This window comes from Tachyglossus aculeatus, chromosome 7 (genome assembly GCF_015852505.1).
Source record: "Tachyglossus aculeatus isolate mTacAcu1 chromosome 7, mTacAcu1.pri, whole genome shotgun sequence".
Lineage (NCBI taxonomy): Eukaryota > Metazoa > Chordata > Mammalia > Monotremata > Tachyglossidae > Tachyglossus > Tachyglossus aculeatus.
The window spans coordinates 48,037,137-48,060,683 of record NC_052072.1 but is presented as its reverse complement, the minus strand read 5'-3'; the positions used below and the strand labels follow the sequence as shown (position 1 = coordinate 48,060,683).

The 23,547-nt window shown below is 44.8% G+C and overlaps 1 protein-coding gene across 3 annotated transcripts in view; it reads right to left on the bottom strand.

Annotated features, from left to right (window-relative positions):
* ADARB1 (adenosine deaminase RNA specific B1) overlaps positions 1-22,934 on the bottom strand; it is a 219,952-nt gene extending 197,018 nt beyond the window's left edge. For 2 of the 3 annotated variants that reach the window (XM_038748934.1, XM_038748935.1), the window contains exon 1: positions 22,847-22,924. Coding sequence is in view for 1 of the 3 variants with exons in the window: in XM_038748933.1 (XP_038604861.1) it covers positions 22,847-22,898 (52 nt within the window). In the remaining 2 variants the exon portion in view is untranslated. Of the gene's footprint in view, positions 1-22,846 lie in introns of all 3 variants that reach the window. The other variant, XM_038748933.1, reaches the window with a different exon arrangement.
* Positions 22,935-23,547: the final 613 nt, after the last annotated feature.

The following is a 23,547-nucleotide window of genomic DNA, read 5'->3' as shown; positions in this document are numbered from 1 at the left end:
ACCCACTTAATACAGTGTCATGGTCCTAGTGGATGCTTAACACTGGTTTGCAATGATCTTCGGGCACAAAACGTAGCTGCCCAAATTCCACGTCTTAAATGTAGCTCTCGACTACTACCGGAGTTTGCTCTTGAAACAGGAGTATTTTCAGTGTGAAGGAATGGGAAAGGGTAGATGAAAAGGGGCTTGACAGAATTTGTTGTTCAAATTTATACAGCCACTATTTTTCCTGAGGTTGTGATGCAGGCTAGTTTCAATTTCTATTTCAGTTTGCTTACTTTTTTTTAATAGTACTTGTTAAGCGCTTATAATGTGCCAGGCACTGTATTAAGCGCTGGAACAGTTTCAAGTTAATCATGTTGGACACAGTCCATGTCCCATATGGGATTCATAGTCACAATCCCCAGTTTATAGATAACTGAGGCGCAGAGAAGTTAAGTAACTTGCCCAAGGTCACACAGCAGACATTTGGCAGAGCCAAGATCAGGACGCAGGACCTCTGACTCCAGGCCCATGCTCTTTCCTAGACCATCTGCTTTTCAGTCAACAGATCTTAACAGGATTTCAAATTATATATTAAAGCAGCACATTTTCCAAACAGCTGCTAATGGACTAGAAGAAAAAAACCCCAAAAGAATCCGATCCACATACTCCTCCTGACACGGTGCCTTCTCCTGCACTTACCAAAAAGCTGGAAATCCATTCAAGTGACACTGAAACCTCAAACATTCATCATAAAACATCTTCCTTACTTTCACAGTAGAGGAAAATAATGTGAAACAATATGGCAAAGTATAGCTGTGTAAACAATTAAGTGTTTGGGAGAATAAGATTTATTTTTTCCCAGAACTTGATGTTTTAATCACCTTGGATGATTTGGCAGTCTGGGGCTGGCCTGAGTCAGAAGGCCGAGTGAATGGCTTCTGGGCCCCTCCAAATGCATCCAGACAAGCCAAGGGATTTTTCATAAACTGACCTCCCATATGGACGCTTCTAATGGGCAGTTATATAGAAGAAAATTGTTTCCTGACCATTATTTTCCTTTTTCATGCAGACGCACACATTCAGAATTTGCTTCTCTCACGAGTTTGAATTTATGAACATAAATTCAACCACTTAGACTTAAAGACGAGCTCAGTTTCTAACCCAAAGGTTGCATAAACGTACCAACAACAAAACACAAATATATTATGACTATGTATGCAAGTAAGTATAAGCTCTGAAGGTGGGGAGAGTAGTGATTTGTGGGAGATGAATGGGGAGAAAATTCCAGACCAGAGGGAGGATGTGGACAAGGGGTTGGTGGCAAGACAGAAGAGATGAAGGTATAGTGAGCCGATTCACATTAGAGGGGAGAATTTTGTAGGCTAGGTAATTCTAGGAAATCAGAGAAGTAAGATTAAAAAGGGGCAAACTATTTTGTCCCTCTGGACTGTAAGCTCACTGTGGGCATAGAAAATGTCTGTTATATAGTACTTCACGCTGCTGCCCGGATCATCTTTGTGCAAAAACACTTGAGCATGTTACTCCCCTCCTCAAAAATCTCAAGTGCCTACCAGTCAACCTACGCATCAAGCAAAAACTCTTCACTCTAGGCTTCAAGGCCCTCCATCACTTCGCCCCTCCTACCTCATCTCCCTTCTTTCCTTCTACAGTCCAGTCCACACCCTCCGCTCCTCTTGCCTGAACCTCCTCACTGTGCCTCGTTCTCGCCTGTGTCGCTGTCGACCCCTGGCCCACGTCCTCCCCCTGGCCTGGAATGTCCTCCCTCTGCACATCTGCCAAACTGGCTCTATTCCTCCCTTCAAAGCCCTACTGAGAGCTCACCTCCTCCAGGAAGCCTTCCCAGACTGAGCCCCCTCCTTCCTCTCCCCCTCCCCCTGCCCTACCTCCTTCCCCTCCCCACAGCACCTGTATATGTTTGTACAGATTTATTACTCTATTTATTTTACTTGTACATATTTACTATTCTATTTATTGTGTTAATGATGTGCATCTAGCTTTACTTCTATTTATTCTGATGACTTGACACCTGTCCACATCTTGCTTTGTTGTCTGTCTCCCCCTTCTAGACTGTGAACCCGTTGCTGGGTAGGGACTGTCTCTATATGTTGCCAACTTGTACCTCCCAAGCGCTTAGTACAGTGCTCTGCACACAGTAAGTGCTCAATAAATACAATTGAATGAATGAATGAATGAATACTCTCCCAAGTGCAGAGTACAGTAAGTGCTCAATAAATTCGATTGACTGACTGGGTACTTTAGAGCCAACAGTAAGTACATTCAGGGCAACCACAAGGTTCTTGAGGAGTGGGGAGACACGGACTTAACATTTATTTTTTATTTTTTAAGAAAAACGACCCAAGCAGCAGAGAGCAATAAGGAATAGAGTGGGGAGAGTCTGGAGGCAGGGAGGTCAGCAAGGAGGCTAGTAGTCAAGGTAAGATATACTAAATGCTTGGATCAGTACAGGAGCAATTTGGATGGAGAGGAAAGGGTGGATTTTAACAATGTTTTGAAGACAGAACCAATAAGATTTAGTGACGGAATGAATATATGGGTTGAATGAGAGATAAGTAAAGGATAATGCCAAGGTTACAGGCTTGTGAGATGGGGAGAATGGTGGTGCTGTCTACAGTGATGGGAAAGTCAGGGGGAAGACAGGGTTTGATTGGGAAGATGAAGAGTTCTGTTTTGGACAGAACTATGAGGTGTTGGCAGAAAATCCAGGTACAGATGACCTGAAGGCAGGAGGAAATGAAAGACTGCTGGGAAGGAGAAAGGTCAGAACTGGAAAAGTAGATTTGGGGGTCATCCACATGGACGGTAGTTGAAGCTATGGGAGTGAATGAGTACTCACAGGGAGTAGGTGTAGAGAGAGAACAGAAAGGGACTCAGAACTGAGATGGGAGTGAGAGACAGAGGAGGAGCCTGTGAAAGAGACTGAGAAGGAGCAGCCAGAGAGATAAGAAAACCAGAAGAAGACAGTCAGTAAAATCTAAGTTGATAATGTTTCCAGGAGAAGTGGGTGGTCTAGTGTCAAAGGCAGCAGAAACTCTTTACCATCAGCTTTACGTCACTCAATCAGCTCTCTCTCTGCTATTTATCCTCACTCCTCTCCCACTACACTCCAGCCCACACACCTGGCTCCTTTAATACCAACCGACTCATTATTCTTGGCTTCTTGCTCATACCCTCCCTGTTTATTTTAATGGAATTTGTTAAGTGCCTACTATGTGCCAGACACTGTACTAAGCACTGGGATAGATACAAGGTAATCAGCTTGGACCAGGACCCTGTCCCGCATGGGGCACCCGGTCTTAATCCTCATTCTACAGACGAGGTAACCGAGGCACAGAGAAGTGAAGTGATTTGCCCAAGGTCACAGAGTAAACAAGTGGTGGGGCTTGAATTAGAACCCAGGTCCTTCTTATTCCCAGGCCCATGCTCTAGCCACTAGGCCACACTGCCTCCCTCCTGCCTGGACCTTACTTCCAGCAGAACGCTACTCTTCCCATCTTCAAAGTCCTACTAAACTGACAACTCCTGCAGGAGGTTTTCCATGATTCATCTCTCGTCCCTGACTGGCATCACCTGTACCATTGAAAGCTCACCCATTAAGCACTTAGTACTCTCCCCACCACCCTTATGTAATATCTTTAAACTCTACTGATTTAGGGTCTGTCTCGTCTTCCCCCTCCCTCCTCCTGCTAGACTGTAAGCTCCTTGAGGGGAAGGATTGGGTCTACCAACTCTACTGTTCTCTCACAAGCACTCAGTACAGTCCTCTGCACTCAGACGGATGGGAATGCAGGGAGGTATCTGGCCTGTTTCTGTCCAGAAGCAGTCAACTGCTGATTGGGAAAGAACCTGAAACCCAGCATTTAGGGGCAGGAGGAGAATTAAGCTGTTACTGCTTTTCCTAAAATTAAGCAGTTCTTCAAAATCGATTTAAGGCTGTTGGATGTTCGAAATTAATAACATGGTCAAATACTAAAATAATCCTTGTGTTTCCTTTTACTATTATGATCACTATTTGCCATATTCTTTATAACTGCTACAGTGAGGACAAATTTGAGAAGATGGAAGTTTTCATTGTGAAATTGTGCGCTCTAAGAATATTGAGTACACTGCCATTTATTCATCCATGCGAATTGATTCTTGGTAGCCACCAGACGACTAGTTATGACTACCATTTAATGCCTCTTAGGGACATCAAATTGGAATAGTTTCAGCTAGGCTTCCAAAATGTGTAAAGCAAGTCAAGTGGAGGAAGATTAAAACTAAGCAATGTAAAATTCTCCCTCCCTCAAAATTTTGATAGCTGTAAGAAGCATCACCTAGCTATGGCTAATTTAAGAAATCAAACAGTCAGTCAATCATATTTATTGAGCACTTACTGCGTGCAGAGGACTGTACTGAGGGCTTGGGAGAGAACGATATAATAAACACATTCCCTGCCCACAATGAATGTTCAGTCTAGAGGGGAAATAGAGGTGAAATAACTGGTAAACAGCAAAGAAATGCAACTCTTTTAAAGGGCTTTCTGCAACAGCATATGAAAATATGCTGCTTACGTACTTTTGTTTTCTCATATCTAAAAGTTCAACAGACCCCCTTACAGATTAATCAGCAACTGAAACTATCCTGTATTCTCCTGAGTGAAATGCTAATTCATAAAATTTACAAAATCATAACATGGTAAAGGACTTCAGAAGTTGTCGAGATCCCCAGGCAGAATAATACGTAGACATAATTTTATCTTATTCATAAATGATAATCATAGTAATGATATTTGTTAGGCACTAGTCTGCACCAAACACTACACAATATATTGAGTAGATACAATGCTATCAGATCAGACCCAATCCCTGTCCCACATGGGGTTCAGAGTCTAAAGGGAGGAAGAGAGAGAGCGGGTATTTAAATCCCATTTTACAGAAGAGAAAATGGAGGCATAGAGATAGTTTGATGATTTGTCCAAGGTCACCAGCCGGGAAGTGGCAGAACCTGGATTAGAACCCAGGTCTCCAATCTCCAGTCTTGTGCTCATAAAAGATGGATCTTCCTTGGGAGACTTCCCATATCCAGTCGACTTCATCATCAGAAGTGCCACGTTAGAGCTACTAAGTAAGCCCTTCCCTTACCTCCTGCAAGTACACAAATTACTATTCACTCATTCAATCATATTTATTGAGCGCTTACTGTGTGCAGAGCACTGTACTAAGCGCTTACCTGCTCAGGGAAGTGACTGTCAGGGTAACAACGAGAGAGAATGAACTCCTTTAAGCAGCTGACCAGTACACAGCTCAAACGGAACCTGGAAGCATGGGCTAAGTTTTCAGGTTTGAGAGTCACAGATTCCTCAATTCTCCCTCTTGGATCTGAGTTAGTTACTGAATACAAAGGCTCCCTCTCCTCCCACAATCCAGTGAACTCCCCTTAAGGAAAGGGGGTTCAAACCTCCTCCCACCCCTCCTTCTCATACACAATTCAAATGGGGGGATTAACTGACCAGAGAGGCAGGAATGGGAAAGGGAATGTCCTTTCAGAAGGATGTTTTGCCGCGGGTCAATGGGGATTAACTTAATATCTCTCGCTGCAATTAAAACTCATGTCCCCTCATTCACTTCTTTTACAGAGACAGAAAACAACTGCCCATTTGTTATTCCCTTTTGATAATCCTTCAAGTACAGCACCTGAAGGAAACTAATTAAATCACCCTGTGGACTTTTCATTGGCTAAACATTTCTCACACAGCCTTTTTTTAAAAAAAAAAAATAAAAATTTCTGGTTGCTCCTCTTCAACCAGAGGAGAGGCTGCATTTCTGGTTGCATCCTCTTAAATGACAGGGACCAAACCAGATCTCAGAGCCATATCAGGAGCCTGACTCATCCCAAGACGAGAGGAGGGTTGATTTTCTACCCTTGTTTTACTCCTAGCAATACAGTGCAGAATTACACAGCAGCATTACATTGCTGATCTTCAACTTTTTTTATGGTACTTAAGCATTTACTCTGTACACTGTACTACACACAGGGATAGATGCAAGATAATCAGGTTGGACACAGTCTCTCTCCCACATGGTACTCACAGTCTAAGCATTCATTGAATTCATTCAATCATACTTACTGAGCGCTTACTGTGCAGAGCACTGTACTAAGCACTTGGGAGAGTATAATACAATAAGCAGACACATTCCCTTCCCACAACGAATTTGCAGTCTGGGGCGGGGGGGGGGGGGGTAGGATTTAATCCCCATTTTTCAGATGAGGTAACTGAGGCACAAAGGTATTAAGTGATTTGCTCAAGGTCACAGAGTAGAAAAGTGGCAGAGTCAGAATTTGAACCCAGGTCCTCTGACTCCCAAGCCCCTGCCCTTTCACTAGGATAAGCTGATTCCCACGCTGCTTCAACTGGTGATCAATCAATCAATTGTATTTATTGAGCGCTTACTGTGTGCAGAGCACTGTACTAAGCGCTTGGGAAGTACAAGTTGGCAACATATAGAGACAGTCCCTACCCAACAGTGGGCTCACAGTCTAGATCCATCCTAACCCTCAGGACTTTTATGGTTGTGTTAACCCAACCATCCTTTTTTTTTTTTTTAAATCCTAGAATGTACTACTTCGCACTTGCAAGTCCAAGTTATTTTGTTAATCTATCAGGGTCATTTTGAATCCTTTACTGCTGCAGCAAACATTTTTTACATTCCATAATAAGCTAAAAATATCTGGATAATCAAGAAATGGGTGGGAAAGGTGGTACTGGAAAAATATTTCTCCAAATATAATATGATCAAATATTTAGGATATGTTTTGCATGCTTAACAGTCAATGAATTTTACTGAGTGCTTACTATGTGCAGAGCACTGTACTAAGTGCTTGGGAGAGTACTAAGTACTTTGAAAGAGCACGAATCTGGGAGTCAAAGCACAGGCACGGGAGTCAGAGGACCTGAAGTCTAATTCCAGTTCAGGCATGTACCTGCTGTGTGACCTTGGGCAAATCAATTAATTTCTCAATGCCTCCGTTACCCCATCTGTAAAATGGAGATTAAGACTGCAAGCCCCCTGTGGGACAGGAACTGTTTCCCATCTGATTAGCTTGTATCTACCCCAGCACTTAGAACAGTGCTTGACACATAGAAAGCGCTTAACAAATACTATTATCATCAGGGAGCGACATACTGCACCCATGGGTGAATTTCAACACCAGGAGTCATATTCAGGTACTAAGGACCAAAAACATTTCCTACCGAGAGATACCAGAGCTCTGTATTTTGGAGTTCAAAGAATTCAAAAAGTTATACATTTCTGACACTCAATTATATTTAACCACCACTATAAAAACACTAAGTTTAAAATTTCAATACCTAATAATGAGCAAAATTAACAGCAAAAACATGCAATTAACAACTTCATGCATTCCCACACAAAAGGGCAGTTTGCCAATGCAGCCACAGAAAATCAAACACCCCTTACAATGGGGCTTTAAATGTACTCTGGCCAGAGTAACAGATGGCAAAGCAATGCTGGAAGGGAGGAGAAAAAACAACAACAAAAAAACAAAAAATCAGTGAGCATACCTTAGACAATCAGAGAATTAAAAAGAATGCCATTCCACCTCAGAGAGCACCGGCAATGTTCTAATTCAGAAATAGTGGCTATATAACTCAACTGCTGCTTCCCTGTGCCTTTTTATCCCTGCAAAAGAAAGCCCAACCATCGTAGTAATCCAAGAGGAAAGTAAATTCCTTCACAAATGACTCTATACTTTTGTAGGATCCCAAAAATGAACCTAACATTTTGGTTCAACCAAGGCCACAGTCCTTAAAGCATTTAAGAAAAATATTAAGGAAATGATGACTCATGGGAATGATAATGGAGGCCTTCAAGTCTAGGTCAATAGTTTGAAGCCAATCCAGGTCAATAGCTCACAAAAGTTATTATCATTTAATAAGTCTAAGATGATTTATGCGAAGCAAGTTTTCACTCAAGTAGAGTTCCTGGAGGGCAAGTGTCCATATTACCAAAGATTACTAAAATTGATGAGGAGCTACAGACAAAATGAAAAAATTGTCCAGAAAGTCTAACTACGGTCAACCCATCTACCACTCAATCGGAGTGGAAGTACAATGAACCTGGCAAAGCTCTGAGAGGCTTAATTGATTCTGTTCAACACCCAGTATGTTTAATCTGATACTTGGCGTGCTGAGTTTCCCTGTTAAAACACGGGAAAACATTATTTCAATTCTGTTTCCGCAAGGCCATCAAGAAATATGTTCAGTACCTCAAGCAGTGAGTTAATGAAGCAAAGTCCAGTCCTTAAGCCCTAGAGCAAGGGCACTGACCTGGAACTTCACTTTCAGTGAAAAGCAAGAGTTCTTTCCATAACTGAAATTTAAATTCATCACTAACATGTAATAAGAAAAGACAAGCCACTTTTCTTTACATAGTCCAAGTACATCTAGATAGGTATACAGTTGGAAAAGAGTGAGCAAGCTCTTACCATTCAGAATAGAAAATTTATTTTGAAAATGACTGTCCTTGGGAACCTGGGGGGCCTAACATTTGTTATCCTATAAGACTAGCCTTGGTAGTTGGGGGCCAATATGCAGCAGCCTGAGGGCACACCTCAGTTCCTGAATATTGAGAACTCTCTAATTCAGAGCAGGGATGACACTGTCCGGCAAATTGAGAAATAAGGAGGTCATTTTCCAAACATGACCCACAAATGATTAGCAGAAAGGGCTAATGCTTTTTTTCAAAAAGCAGTACACTTCTATTATATGGAGGCAGGTAATTCCCTCAAATTCAGTTAGACCAGAGGACGGCCTTTCAACCCCAACATAACCAAGGCATTTTACTGTTTTCTCTTTGAACTGTGGCTAGAAAATTGTATATGGCATTATAACGTAACGTTATACGTAACATATTCTAAGTATAACAGCAGTAATAGTATTTATTAAGCCCTTCCTGTGTGCAGAACACTGTATTAAGAGCTGGAAGAGAATACCCGGGTGGAAATTGGTCGAGGTCCTTTTTGCCACTTCTACTAGTCTTCACAACCAAGGCCACTGACATACAAACACAATCTAAATAAGGTCTTCCATGTACCTGTGGACGTGTGCATATGTGTGGATGTGCAAAAACAATGTGATTTGATATGTAGCTCCCACACTGGCCTTTAAGGCCACGGGTGAATTTTTCAGTCAACAGTTTCGTTTTCTGTAAGGATGGAGGAAAACAATAGGTAGGTGGATTTAGAAATGTCCTCATCTTGACAAAAGGCTACAAGGCAAGCATGAGAAGATGAAAACACAGAAATGCCAGGTTAGGCCAGTATAACAGCCCAATCAGAGGTACTTATTGACCGCTTACCATGTAGAGAAATAGCATGGCCCAATGGAAAGAGCATGGGCTTGAGTCAGAGGTCACGGGTTCAAATCCCGGCTCTGCCAACTGTCAGCTGTGTGACTTTGGGCAAGTCACTCAACTTCTCTGTGCCTCAGTTCCCTCATCTGTAAAATGGGGATGAAGACTGTGAGCCCAATGTGGGACAATCTGATCACCTTGTATCCTCCCCAGCTCTTAGAACAGTGCTTTGCACATAGTAAGCGCTTAACAAATGCCATCATCATCATCACCATGTAGAGAGCACTGTTCTAAGGGACTGGGGGAGTACAAGAAAAATTACCAGACACAAACCCTGCTTGTAATAAGCTTAACCAACCCATTACCTAATCCCCAAAAACACTCAATGTCCAGTGGAACAGGGTCACTGTACCTTGTCCCACAGCTTAGTATAATGCTCTGCATAAAGTATATGCTTAATAAATATTAATACTAAATGGGGTATTTAATTGTGGCATTTGTTTAGTACTTACTACGTGCCAAGCACTGGGGTAGATATAAAATCATCGGGTCCCATATGGGCCTCACATTATAAGCTGGAGTGAGAACAGGTAGTGAATTCCCATTTTACAAATGAGGGAACTGAGGCATGGAATGAAAGTGAAATGATTTCCCTCTGGTCACACAACAGGCAAGTGGCAGAGGTGGATTTAGAAGCCGGGTCCTTTGACTCCCAAGCTGTGCTCTTTCCACTAGGCAATGTGGCTCCTATTACTGCATCCAGCTGATTCAGTTAGGACATCACATCCAGAAATGTAAGGAAATCCTCCTAGAACCTATTGGTAATGCACAACTCACTATAATAACAAATTCCCTGCATTACCAACTCCACCCTTAATGGAGAGGGGTTTCTTTCCACTACGAGCCACCTTCTGTCCCCACTTCCATAATTTTGTGGCTTTCCAACAGGTTTCCCCTCAGCCTTTGCCACTCTGGACCAAACCGTCCTAATCTTTTTCGTCTTTTTCGTCTACCCTCAGGTGAGAGCTGCTCTATTTCCCCATCATTTGACCTGTTCTGCTCTGCTCTCTATCTTGTCCAGCTGTTATGTTCTTCCTAAAATGCAGTGTCCAAAAACTGCGTACAGTATTACAGAAACACATACTCATGGGACCCCAGGATGTGGCTCAAAAAATACGGGAGTATCATGAGGCTCATGTTCCCATGGATTTATGTCCACCCAGTTAGATTCTGTTCCCACATAAGCCCCAATATGACAACCGAGTCCCAGGGGCAGGTAAAAATTATAATCAATCATATCTGAGCGCTTACTGTGTGCAGAGCAATGTATTAATCACTTAGGAAAGTACAATTTTACAGTTGGTAGACATGTCCCGCCGTCGACCACCAGTCCACGTCCTTCCCCTGGCCTTCTAGACTGTGAGCCCACTGCTGGGTAGGGACCGTCTCTATATGCTGCCAACTTGTACTTCCCAAGCGCTTAGTACAGTGCTCTGCACACAGTAAGCGCTCAATAAATACGATTGATTGATTGATTGGAATGCCCTCCCTCCACACATCTGCCAAGCTAGCTCTCTTCTTCCTTTCAAAGCCCTACTGAGAGCTCACCTCCTCCAAGAGGCCTTCCCACACTGAGCCCCCTTTTTCCTCTCTTCCTCCCCATCCCCCCCGCCCTACCTCCTTTCCCTCCCCATAGCACTTGTATATATAGCTATACAAATTTATTACTCTATTTTACTTGTACATATTTACTATTCTATTAATTTTGTTAATGATGGCATTTAGCTTTAATTCTATTTGTTCTGACGACTCTGACACCCATCCATATGTTTGGTTTTGTTGTCTATCTCCCCCTTCTAGACTGTGAGCCCATTGTTGTGTAGGGACCATCTCTATATGTTGCCGACTTGTACTTCCCAAGCACTCAGTACAGTGCGCTGCACACAGTAAGCGCTCAATACAACTGAATGAATGAATTTTCTCTGCCCAAAAGGAGGTTAATTACCCCACTCACAACACTTATATACATAGCCATTATTCATTTTAATGTAGGCCTCCCCCTCTAGGCTGTAATCTAGTTGTGGGAAGAGAACAAATCTACCAACTCTGGCATACTGGACTCTCCCAAGAGCTCAGTACAGTGTTCGGCACACGGTAAGCACTCAAAAAGTTCAACCGATTGATTGGGGTGGGGAGACAGACATTGAAATAAATTACAGAAATGCACGTAAGTGTTGAGGGGTTGAGAATGGGGTGACTGAAGGGTCCAAGTGCAGAAGTGATGCAGGAAGCAGAGAGAGTAGGGGAAATAAGGGCTTAGTTCATTCATTCATTCAATTGTATTTATTGAGTGCTTACTGTGTGCAGAGCACTGTACTAAGCACTTGGGAAGTACAAGTTAGCAACATATAGAGACGGTCCCTACCCAACAACAGGCTCACAGTCTAGAAGGGGGAGACAGACAACAAAACAAAACATGTAGACAGGTGTCAAAATGGTAAGAATAAATAGACGAAAGTCCTCTTGGAGGAGATGTGAATTGAATAAGGCTTTGAAGGTGGAGAGAGTGGTGGTCTCTTGGGTGAAGGAGAAGAGAGTTCCAGGCCAGAGGGAGAATGTGGGCAAAGTTGTCTGTGGTGAAATGGAGGAGACAGAGGTACAGCAGTAGGTTGGCATTCAGAGGAGTGAAGTGAGTCAATAGGAAATCAGTAAGAAACCAAATAAGAGTTGGCAAGGTGGATGAGTGCTTTAAAGCCCCTGGTAAGGAGTTTCTATTTCATGAAGAGATGGCTGGAGGTTCTGAAGAAGTAGAAAAACACTGACTGAACTTTTTTTTTTTTTTTGCTGGGGGTGGGGGGAATAATCCAGGCAGAAGTGAAGTATAGACTGGAGTGTGGAGAGACAAGAGGCAGGGCGGTCAGCAAGAGGCTGACGCAATAATCAAAGCAAGATAGGATAAGTGCTAGAATGTAAATTCATCCCCATTTCCCTATTCCCTCACCCTGTTCCTAGTGGCTTTCCTGCATTCCAAACTTGACCTCATTCTCCCATTTCCCCAGCCCATCAGACAGTATTTTCTTTGTCTGAACTTCCATCATGCAAGTACGGCCAATTTCCTCCTGCTCCCTCTTCCACAATCCCAAGTAATCCCAATGGCCCTAACCTGGGCCCTGGTCCTACTCCTTGCCCTCCTTGCCCAGAGGAGTGGGAGCTGGCTTGGTTTTTCCCAGTCACCTCCTTCTCTGTCCCCCTTACCCTTCGCCCGGCCTGACCTCCTCACCTGCAGGCCAAGGAGAGGATGGGATGGGGCAACGGACTTACAAGCCGTGATTGGATGTAATGTTGGGGGCAGAAATCATGAGTCCTGGGGAATATCAACAAATAGCATGTGATAACTGCACACCACAGGGTGGCCATAAATCCAAGCATGCCTGTGTCTTCATTTTTAATAGTCCCAAAACTATGGTTTTCATTTCATAGAACTTCACAAACCTCAACATTCCTATGCTTATAATTTCAATTCACACGTCTAGTCTCTTAAATACTTATTTATGAGACATACTAATACATGTATTACTACACACATCTTTTTAACAATAGGCTTCTTTTACTATCAATCAATAGTATTTACTGGGTGTTCGATGAAGTACTTGTGGGAGTGCAATGCACAGAGTTTTACGACTGCTTCCCTACAATTAAATGAGTTTTTCTTCAAGCCTAAATGTGCAGTTCACAGTACTAAGAAAAGGAACAGCGACTCATACTTGAATAGATCATTCTTGCAAGCCCAGGACTTTAATAGTACCAGATTCCACCCCCACAAGTCAGCTGAGCACCCATTTCCAAACTTTTCCCATCCTCCACGGTAAGAGCAGCTAGAACTGTGGTACCAATCTATTTAAGACTTGAGCACAAAAATATTTACTCTGCAATCCTAGATAAATTTTTGAGATGCTTTCTCTCTCTATTGAAGCATGAAGGCAAATCACAACCTTTCCAGAATTCTCATTTAATAGAAAGTCGGAAGAACATACCTCACTCGGGACAAAGACAAAATGCCTTGATAACACTGAAAATTCAAAGGACTTAAGTTAGCGTGAGGTGATCAGATAACATTTTAAGTGTGAAGCGCTAGGGTAGGGACAAGTCCCCATCCCACACTGAGCTCATAATCTAAGCAAAGCCATTCAAGGTTTTTTTTTTTTGACAGTAGTCCACATGACCAGAAATCCCTATCTGTACAGTTATGTTAATTTGATTGAAAACAGTTCAGCACAGCCTATTCGATATTCAACATTACAGATTTTTAGCAATAATAAAAAAAAGTTTAAAAATCAATTTCACCTGTGGACAGCTATAAGCCTAGTGCCAACCACTGGACAATTCTGATGAAGTTGATGAGAGCTGAGGTACTAACAGACTCAACTCTTCTCAAGAATAATGGGGAGTATCTCAATTATGACAAGGCCCTAGTGGCCTAGCAGTTGGAAACAAATTTGCAAAAAATCTCGGATGGGCCACACTCCACAGCAGAGAGAGCTACAGTCGGCATACACTGTGGTTGCTTTCACATAGTGAAAGCTAAAGTGCTTTCTGCTTTCCTCTTTCTTAGTCTATAATAATGTCCCCGTCACCATCATTCTAAAGACAGAGTTTCATTAACCCGTTGAATATGATTTTTCTGAAAAAACAATCAGTTCATATCCCCTCTAGACTGTAAGCTCATTGTGGGCAGGGAATGTGTCTGTTATATTGTTGTGCTGTACTTTCGCAAGCGCTCAGTACACTGCCCTGCACACAGTAAGTGCTCAATAAATACAATTGATTCCCCCCACTCCTCAAAAACCTCCAATGGTTGCCCATTCACTGCTGCATCGAACAGAAACTCCTTACCAACGACTTTAAGGCATTCCATCGGCTCTCTTCCATCTACCTTACCTCACTGATAATAATAATAATGATGGCATTTGTTAAGTGCTTACTATGTGTGAAGCACTGTTCTAAGCGCTGGAGGGGATACAAGGTGATCAGGTTGCCCCACGGGGGGCTCACAATCTTTAATCCCCATTTTTCCAGATGAGGTAACTGAGGCTCAGAGAAGTTATGTGACTTGCCCAAGGTCACACAGCAGACATGTGGCGGAGCCGGGATTCAAACCCATGACCTCTGACTCCCAAGCCCGGGCTTTTTCCACTGAGCCACGCTGCTTCTTCACTGATCGACTACTGCTACTATCAACTACAAAATCCATCACTAAATCCTGTGGGTCCCACCTTCACAACATAGCTAAAATCCACCCTTTCCTCTCCATCCAAACTGCAACCATGGTCATACAATCACTCATCCTCTCCCGCCTGGATTACTGCATCAGCCTCCTCGCTGATCTCCCAACCTCCTGTCTCTCCCCACTCCAGTCTATACTTCACTCTGCTGTCTGGATCACTCGTCTAACAAAAAAAACCATTCAGGACATGCTTCCTCACGCCTCAAAACCTCCAGTGGTTGCCCATACACCTCTGCATCAAACAAAAACTCCTCACCAGTGGCTTCCAAGCACTCAATCACCTTAGCCCCTCCTACTGCAGAGAAGCAGCGTGGCTCAGTAGAAACAGCACGGGCTTTGGAGTCGGAGGGCATGGGTTCGAATCCCGGCTCCGACACGTCTGCTGTGTGATTTTGGGCAAGTCACTTAACTTCTCTGAGCCTCAGTTCCCTCATCTGTAAAATGGGGATTGACTGTGACTCCCATGTGGGACAACCTGATCATGTTGTATCCCTCCCAGCACTTAGAACAGTGCTTTGCACATAGTAAGTGCTTAACAAATGCCATTATTATTATTATTATTATTATTATTATTACCTTACTTCGTTACTCTCTTACTACAATCCAGGCCGCAGGCTTCACTCCTCTAATGGTAACCTTCTCACTGTGCCTGAATCTCATCTATTTCACCGCCAACCCCTTGCCCACGTCCTGCCTCCTTCCTGGAACGCCCTCCCTCCTCAAATCCAATAGACAATCACTCTCCCACTCCTTCAAAGCTTTACTGAAGGCACAGAGAAGCAGCGTGGCTCAGTGGAAAGAGCACGGGCCTTGGAGTCAGAGGTCATGGGTTCCAATCCCGGCTCCACCAATTGTCAGCTGTGTGACTTTGGGCAAGTCACAACTTCTCTGTGCCTCAGTTACCTCATCTGTAAAATGGGGATTAAGACTGTGAGCCCCTCTGAGACAACCTGATCACCTTGTAACCTCCCCAGCGCTTAGAACAGTGCTTTGCACATAGTAGGCGCTTAATAAATGCCATCATTATTATTATATTATCTCCTTAAAGAGGTTTCCTGACTAAGCCCCCGTTTCCTCCTCTCCCACTCCCTCCTGATCACCCTGACTTGCTCCCTTTGTTCATCCCCTCTCCCAGCCCCTACAGCTCTTATGTACATATCTGTAGACTAGACTGTAAGTTCCTTGTGGGCAGGGAATGTGTCTGTTTATTGTTGTACTGTACTCTCCCAAGTGCTTAGTAATAATAATAATAATAATAATAATTTTGGTATTTGTTAAGCGCTTACTATGTGCAAAGCACTGTTCAAAGCGCTGGGGAGTTTACAAGGTGATCAGGTTGTCCAATGTGGGGCTCACAATCCTAATCCCCATTTTACACACGAGGTAACTGAGGCACAGAGAAGTGAAGGGACTTGCCCAAAGTCACACAGCTGACAAGCAGCGGAGCCAGGATTTGAACCCATGACCTCTGACTCCAAAGCCCGGGCTCTTTCCACTGAGCCACGCCACTTCTCTGTACAGTGCTCGGCACACAGTAAGCGCTCAATAAATACGACAATGGATGAATGAATACTACAACCCAACCCACACTCTGCTCCTTTAACCAACCTATTCTCTGTATCTTGATCTTGTCTATGCCGCCGTCAAACATTTTGCCACATTCTTCCTCCCCCCTCGTATCCAACAGTCGGCCACTCACCCCACCTCCAAAAACCTCCTAAAATCGTGACTCTTTCAAAAGGCCTTCCCAAACTAAGCTCTGTATTTCCCCTCTCTGCCCTCTCCTGCATCAACTATTCATTTAGCAGTGTACCCCTTAAGCACTGTGATACCCCAACCCCAAAGTACTTATATAAATATTCTTAAATTCTATTTTCCCTATCTCTATCCCTATCTATGGCTTCCCGCTGTAGACTATTAGCTCCTTGTGGATACGGATGATGTCCACCAACTCTTGTACTGTACTTTTCATAAGGTCTTAGTACAGTGCTCTGTACACAGTAACCATAAGAAATACCATTGGCAGATTGATTAAATATCAGGATACAGGCCTGACCTCAGGTTTCACATACTAGACCAGGAAAACAAGCATGGTGTAATGCATGGAGCATGGACCTGTAACTCTGAGGTCACGGGTTCCAATCCCGGCTCCGCCACTTTTCTGCTGTGTGACCTTGGGCAAGTTATTTCACTTCTCTGTGCCTCAGTTACCTCATCTCTAAAATGGGGATTGAGACTGTGAGCCCCACATAAGGCAGAGACTTTGTCCAACCCTCTCTGCTTGTATCCACTCCAGCGCTTAGTACAATGCCTGGCACATAGTAAGCACTTAACAAATACCACATTATTATTATTATTATTAACACTGTTCTCACCAGTCTACGTAGACTGTGAGACTAACAATAATAACAATAATTATAATAATATCTGTTAAGTAATATGTGCCAAGTAGAGCTCTAACAGCTGGGATACATATAAGATAATTAGGTCCTACATGGGGCTCACTCTCTCAGAAAGAGGGAGAACAGGAAATGAATCCCCATTTTGCAGATGAGGGAACTGAGGGACAGAGAATCAATCAACTGCATTTATCAAGCACTTACCGTGTGCAGAGCACTGTACTAAGCACTTGGGAGAGTACACTATAGCAACAGACACATTCCCTGCCCGCAATGAGCTTACAGTCTAGAGGGGGAGACGGACATTAATATGTAAAATGGGGATTAAGACTGTGAGCCCCACGTGGTCACCTTGTATTCCCCCCAGCGCTTAGAACAGTGCCTCGCACATAGTAAGCACTTAACACGTCATCATTATATCCCCCTTCTAGACTGTGAGCCCGCTGTTGGGTAGGGACCGTCTCTATATGTTGCCAACTTGTAATAATGATAATAATAATAATAATGGCATTTATTAAGCGCTTACTATGTGCAAAGCACTGTTTTACTTCCCAAGCGCTTAGTACAGTGCTCTGCACACAGTACGTGCTCAATAAATATGACTGAATGAATAAATATATTACAGATATATACATAAGTGTGCCTACTACATGCCAAGCACTGTACTAAACTCTGGGGTGGATACAAGCTAATCAGGTGGTGCCTAGTCCGGGTCCCACATGGGGCTCACAGTCTTAATCCCTGTTTTACAGATAAGGAAACTAAGGCACATAGAGGTAAAGTGATTTGCCCAAGTTCACATAGCAGACAAGTGCCAGGGCCAGGATTAGAACCCAGGTTCTATGACGCCCAGGCCCATGCTCTTCCCACTAGGCCAAGCTGCTTCCCCGACCGCGGTAGGGGCTGTGACCGGCCTAATTATTCTTGTATCTAGCGCTTAGTACAATATACTAAGTACTAAGAGTAAGTGCTTCACACATACCACAAGTATTATTAATTCTTGTTATTACCAATGTCCTCTGCAATAAAACCTCTCTTCTTGACTACCTCTACCTGATACCCAAAGATGTTTTCTCGAGTAGAATCCAGTTAAACCTATGAACAAAGACAACTTAAAGTGGCTGTTTCACGACCAAAGGATATTTTGAGTCATTCATTCATTCACTCAATCATATTTATTGAGCGCTTACTGTGTGCAGAGCACTGTACTAAGCGCTTAATCTAGTCCTGATCCAAAATGTGAGACCTCAACCACCTGCTCAGAGCACGGCCTCCAAGGTTGTGGATGGAGGCAGTGTGACCTCACGGAAAGAACACGGGATTGGGAATCAGGAGGCCTGAATATGAATCCCAGTTCTGCCAGTGGCCTGTTATATGACCTTGGCCAGTCATTTAACCTCCCTGTGCCTCGGCTTCCTTGTCTATCAAATACAAATAGCCTCTCCCTCCCAAACTCTTCGACTGTGAGCCCCAGGTGGAATAGGGTCTGTGCCCTATCCGAATACCTTGTCTCTACCCCAGCATTTAGCGCAGGGCTTTGGCACAAAGGACTTGAGCATTATCAGTATCATTACATAGATGAATCCCAGCACTTGAACACTCTGACGTGGCTAATGCTAAGACAGATGTTAACGAATACCACGATTATCACTATTGTTATAGGTGCTTTAGCTGTGAGATGCGCCCTGAGAACTACATAAAACAGAAACCTATATCTGGGTCCCCTCCAGGTTCCCTAATTGACCCAGAGAAGACTCCCGGGGAGTGACTGTCAGGGAAAGCTGGCCCAGAGGACAGACAAGGGCAGGATCAGAGGCAGGGAAAAGGAGAAACGAAGAAGGAAAACAAGGGAGGGGAAAAAATGATTTGGAAGCTGAAGTGGCAGAAGGACTGAGGCCTAAGGGCCTAGAACCGTCGACGCAGCTGGGAGAAAGGGCAATGGAAAGCTAAAGCTCCTGACGGGATGGTCTTCCAAAGGGACTATCAATCAATCAATCGTATTTATTGAGCACTTACTGTGTGCACAGCACTGTACTAAGCGCTTGGGAAGTACAAGTTGGCAACATATAGAGACAGTCCCTACCCAACAGTGGGCTCACAGTCTAAAAGGGGGAGACAGAGAACAAAACCAAACATACTAACAAAATGAAATAAATAGTAAATAAATAAATAAATGAAACAAAATAAATAATAATGACTACTGCCGGAGCAGCTAGGGAGAGGGGGACAGGGGGTCTTGGGGCCCAGACACTAGGAACAGACCAATCATTTCTGCCAGCGTACCTTAAAACCATCAACTACGATCACGATGTTGATATAAATAAATACTCCTTACACCTCTTTTCTTTCTCCTACCTGCCAGGATACAAATGTATCCGTGCCACCAATAATAACTGTTTTTATTATGGGGTTTAAAGACTAACTACGGGTCAAGCACAGTACTAAGCATTGGAGTAGATGCAAGTTAATCAGGTTGGACACAGTCCCTGACCCACACGGGGCTCACTGTCTAGAGATTAGGAGACGAGGGACAAGAAATCACTGAAATCTGTCAGTCTGGCTTCCCGTTAACTTCCGTACAAAGTCAGGTGGAGAAGCTGGTCCGTTTGAAATAGATAAATGATACACTCCGGCGATTCAAAACCTAGGCTGTCATTTCTATTACAAATCCAGATCTGGATGGCAGACCTATTGCATAAACTTCTCCTCCCCCGAAAAAGGCGATTTAAGAACGATTTATTTCCTCAAATGTGCCCTTAAAAGAACTTGGGCCTATTTTGATCCTTTCCAACAAACGCCGCGGATCCTTTCATCTAGTCTGACCAAGGGCTACTCTTTTTTAACCCTGACCAGAGACTTGTTAGCCCATTGGCAAATTGGGCTCCCAACTGCCTTTCATTCATTCATTCATATTTATTGAGCGCTTACTGTGCGCAGAGCACTGTACTAAGCGCTTGGGAAGTACAAGTTGGCAACATATAGGGACGGTCCCTACCCAACAGCGGGCACTTGGGCAACCAAAGGCCGAAGCCATCCTCTCGGATTGGGATGCCGAGGCATTTGGTGCAAAGAAATGAAGAAGAAGGGACATTCACACACACCATACTACTTCTGGAAGAAAAAAAAAATCTAATCATACTTCAAACGACCTGAGAGTCATTCATCCCGAGCCCTAAATAAAGAGAGGAGTAGCCATGGCCTAGAACGCACCAATTCCCTATTTGTGGTGTTTTTCCAGCCCCTTTGCCTGGTCCTGGGAATTTTCCAACTACCTCTTTCACCCCGTAAGGACAACCCCGGTCCCAGACACATAATAATGATAAAATGGCATTTGTTAGGCGCTTACTATGTGCAAAGCACTGTTCCAAGAGACATGCAACTTGCCCTGCGCGCTGGGAGCTGTGCTCTGCACAGGGGAGGGGGCAGGTTACCCCTCTGGCGCTCAGCACAGTGCTCTGCACAGTGCTAAGTGATTGATATTGGGGGGGAGGCGGATAGGTGCAGGTCCCTTTCCCACCCTGCTGGTCCCAGGAGGGGATTCATTCATTCAACATATTTATTGAGTGCTTACTATGCGCAGAGCACTGTACTAAGCGCTTGGGAAGTACAAGTTGGCAACATACAGAGACGGTCCCTACCCAACAGTGGGCTGCATAATGATGATGGCGTTTGTTCAGCTCTTACTATTCACTCAGTCGCATTTACTGAGCGCTTACCGTGTGCAGGGCACTGTACTAAGCGCTTAGGAAATACAAGTCGGTAACATACAGAGACGGTCCCTACCCGACAACGGGCTCCCAGTTTAGCACTGCTCTGGATGCTTGCAGGGGAAGGAGACCGGGCCGGGGCTGCACGAGGAGGTGGGAAAATATAATAAATACAAAAAATTCCAGCTCCCTGTACTGGGGTTGCAACAAATACATAAAATAAATTCCAGTTCCCTGCACTGGGGCTGTAAGAAATACATAAAATAAACTCCAGCTCCCTACACCGGGGCTGCAACACATACACAAAATAAACTCCAGCTCCCTACACCGGGGCTGCAACAAATACATAAAATAAAGTCCAGCTCCCTGCACCGGGGCTGCAACAAATACATAAAATAAACTCCAGCTCCTTGTACCGGAGCTGCAACAAATAAATACAAGATATTCCAGCTCCCTGCACCGGAGGTGCAACAAATACACAAAATAAACTCCAGCTCCCTGCACTGGGGCTGCAACACATACATAAAATAAATTTCAGGGTCCTGCACCGGGCTGCAACAAATACATAAAATAAATTCCACCTCCCTGCACCGGGGCTGTAACAAATACTTAAAATAAACTCCAGTTCCCTGTATCGGGGCTGCAACAAATACATAAAATAAACTCCAGCTCCCAGGACCGGGGCTGCAACAAATAAATACAAGATCTTTCACCTCCTAGCACCGGGGCAGCAACAAATACATAAATGTCAGGGTCCTGCACCGGGGCTGCAACAAATCCAAGAAATTCCAGCTCCCTGCACCGGGGCTGCAACAAATACATAAAATAAATGTCAGGGTCCTGCACTGGGGCTGCAACAAATAAATACAAGAAATTCCAGCTCCCTGCACCGGGGCTATAACCAATATATAAGAAAAATTTCAGAGTCAATCAATCAATCGTATTTATTGAGCGCTTACTGTGTGCAGAGAACTGTACTAAGCGCTTGGGAAGTACAAATTGGCAACATATAGAGACAGTCCCTACCCAACAGTGGGCTCACAGTCCTGCACCGGGAATGCAACCAACACATAGAATAAATTTAGGGGTCCTGCACTGGGGCTGCAACCAATACACAGAATAGATTTCAGGGTCCTGCACCGGGGCTGCAACCAATACACAGAATAAATTTCAGGGTCCTGTACCGGGGTTGCAACCAATACACAGAATAAATCTCAGGGTCCTGCACCAGGGCTGCAACCAATACATAGAATAAATTTCAGGGTCCTGCACCGGGGCTGCAACCAATACACAGAATAAATCTCAGGGTCCTGCACCGGGGCTGCAACCAATACACAGAATAAATTTCAGGGTCCTGCACCGGGGTTGCAACCAATACACAGAAGAAATTTCAGGGTCCTGCACCGGGGTTGCCACCAATACACAGAATAAATTTCAGGGTCCTGCACCGGGGTTGCAACCAATACACAGAAGAAATTTCAGGGTCCTGCACCGGGGTTGCCACCAATACACAGAATAAATTTCAGGGTCCAGCACCGGGGTTGCAACCAATATACAGAATAAATCTCAGGGTCCTGCACCGGGGTTGCAACAAATGCCTACAATAAATTCCAGGTCCCTGCACACCATATGCACACTTCCAAGTCCCTGCACAACAAATACATACTTCCAGGTGGCTGCACCATATAAACACACTAAATTCCAGGTCCCGGCACCGGGGTTGCAACAAATGCATACAATAAATTCCAGGTCCCTGCACCCCATATGCACACTTCCAGGTCCCTGCACAACAAATACATACTTCCAGGTGGCTGCACCATATAACCACACTAAATTCCGGGTCCCGGCACCGGGGTTGCAACAAATGCATGATATAGATGGCAGGTCCCTGCACCGGGGCTGCAACACATCGATGCAAGAAACTGCAGGTCCGTGCACCGGGGCTGCAGCAGATCTGTAAAGTGCATTGAAGCCCCCGTGCCCGGCGCCTTCCAGGAGGAGGGTGCGGGGCACTGAGCTGAGCGCTGTGCAGAGGGCCGTGCAACCGAGCGCGCAGGCGCGTCGGCATCCCCGGCTCACCTCGGGGCGGGCAGGGGGGGGGTCCGGGAGGATGCCGCCGATCCGTCGCCATTAGAGCCGGGCAGAAGCGGTGCCCTCGGAGGTGCCCACGGCGCTGCCCGCGCTCCCACCCTGAGCACCACGCTCCGCCCAGGCCGCCCCGGCGGGGGGGCGCGCTGTGACGTCACGCCGCCCGGCCCCGCGCCCCCCGACCCGGGACGCTGCCTTCCTATTGGTCCGCGGACGGTTAGCGCCGGCCATTCGGACCAATGGGGAGCGCCCGTGGGGGGATCCCGGATCCTGATTGGTCCCCGGGCGGATACACCCGCGGGGCTCGCGCCGAGGGCGGGAGCGGGCCGGGGGGCGCGAAGCACGTGCGGCTCGGGACCGTTTTTTTTTTTTGTCGTTGCTCACTATGTGCGAAACGAGCGCTTACTGGGTGCAGAGAATTCATTCATTCATCCATTCAATCGCATCTGTTGAGCGCCTACTGTGTGCAGAGCATTCATTCATTCAATCAGTCGCATCTATTGAGCGCTTACTGTGTGCAGAGCGTTCATTCATTCATTCAATCGCATCTGTGGAGCGCCTACTGTGTGCAGAGCATTCATTCAATCGCATCTATTGAGCACCTACAGTGTGCAGAGCATTCATTCATTCATGCAATCGCATCTATTGAGCGCTTACCGTGTGCAGAGCATTCAGTCATTCATTCAGTCGCA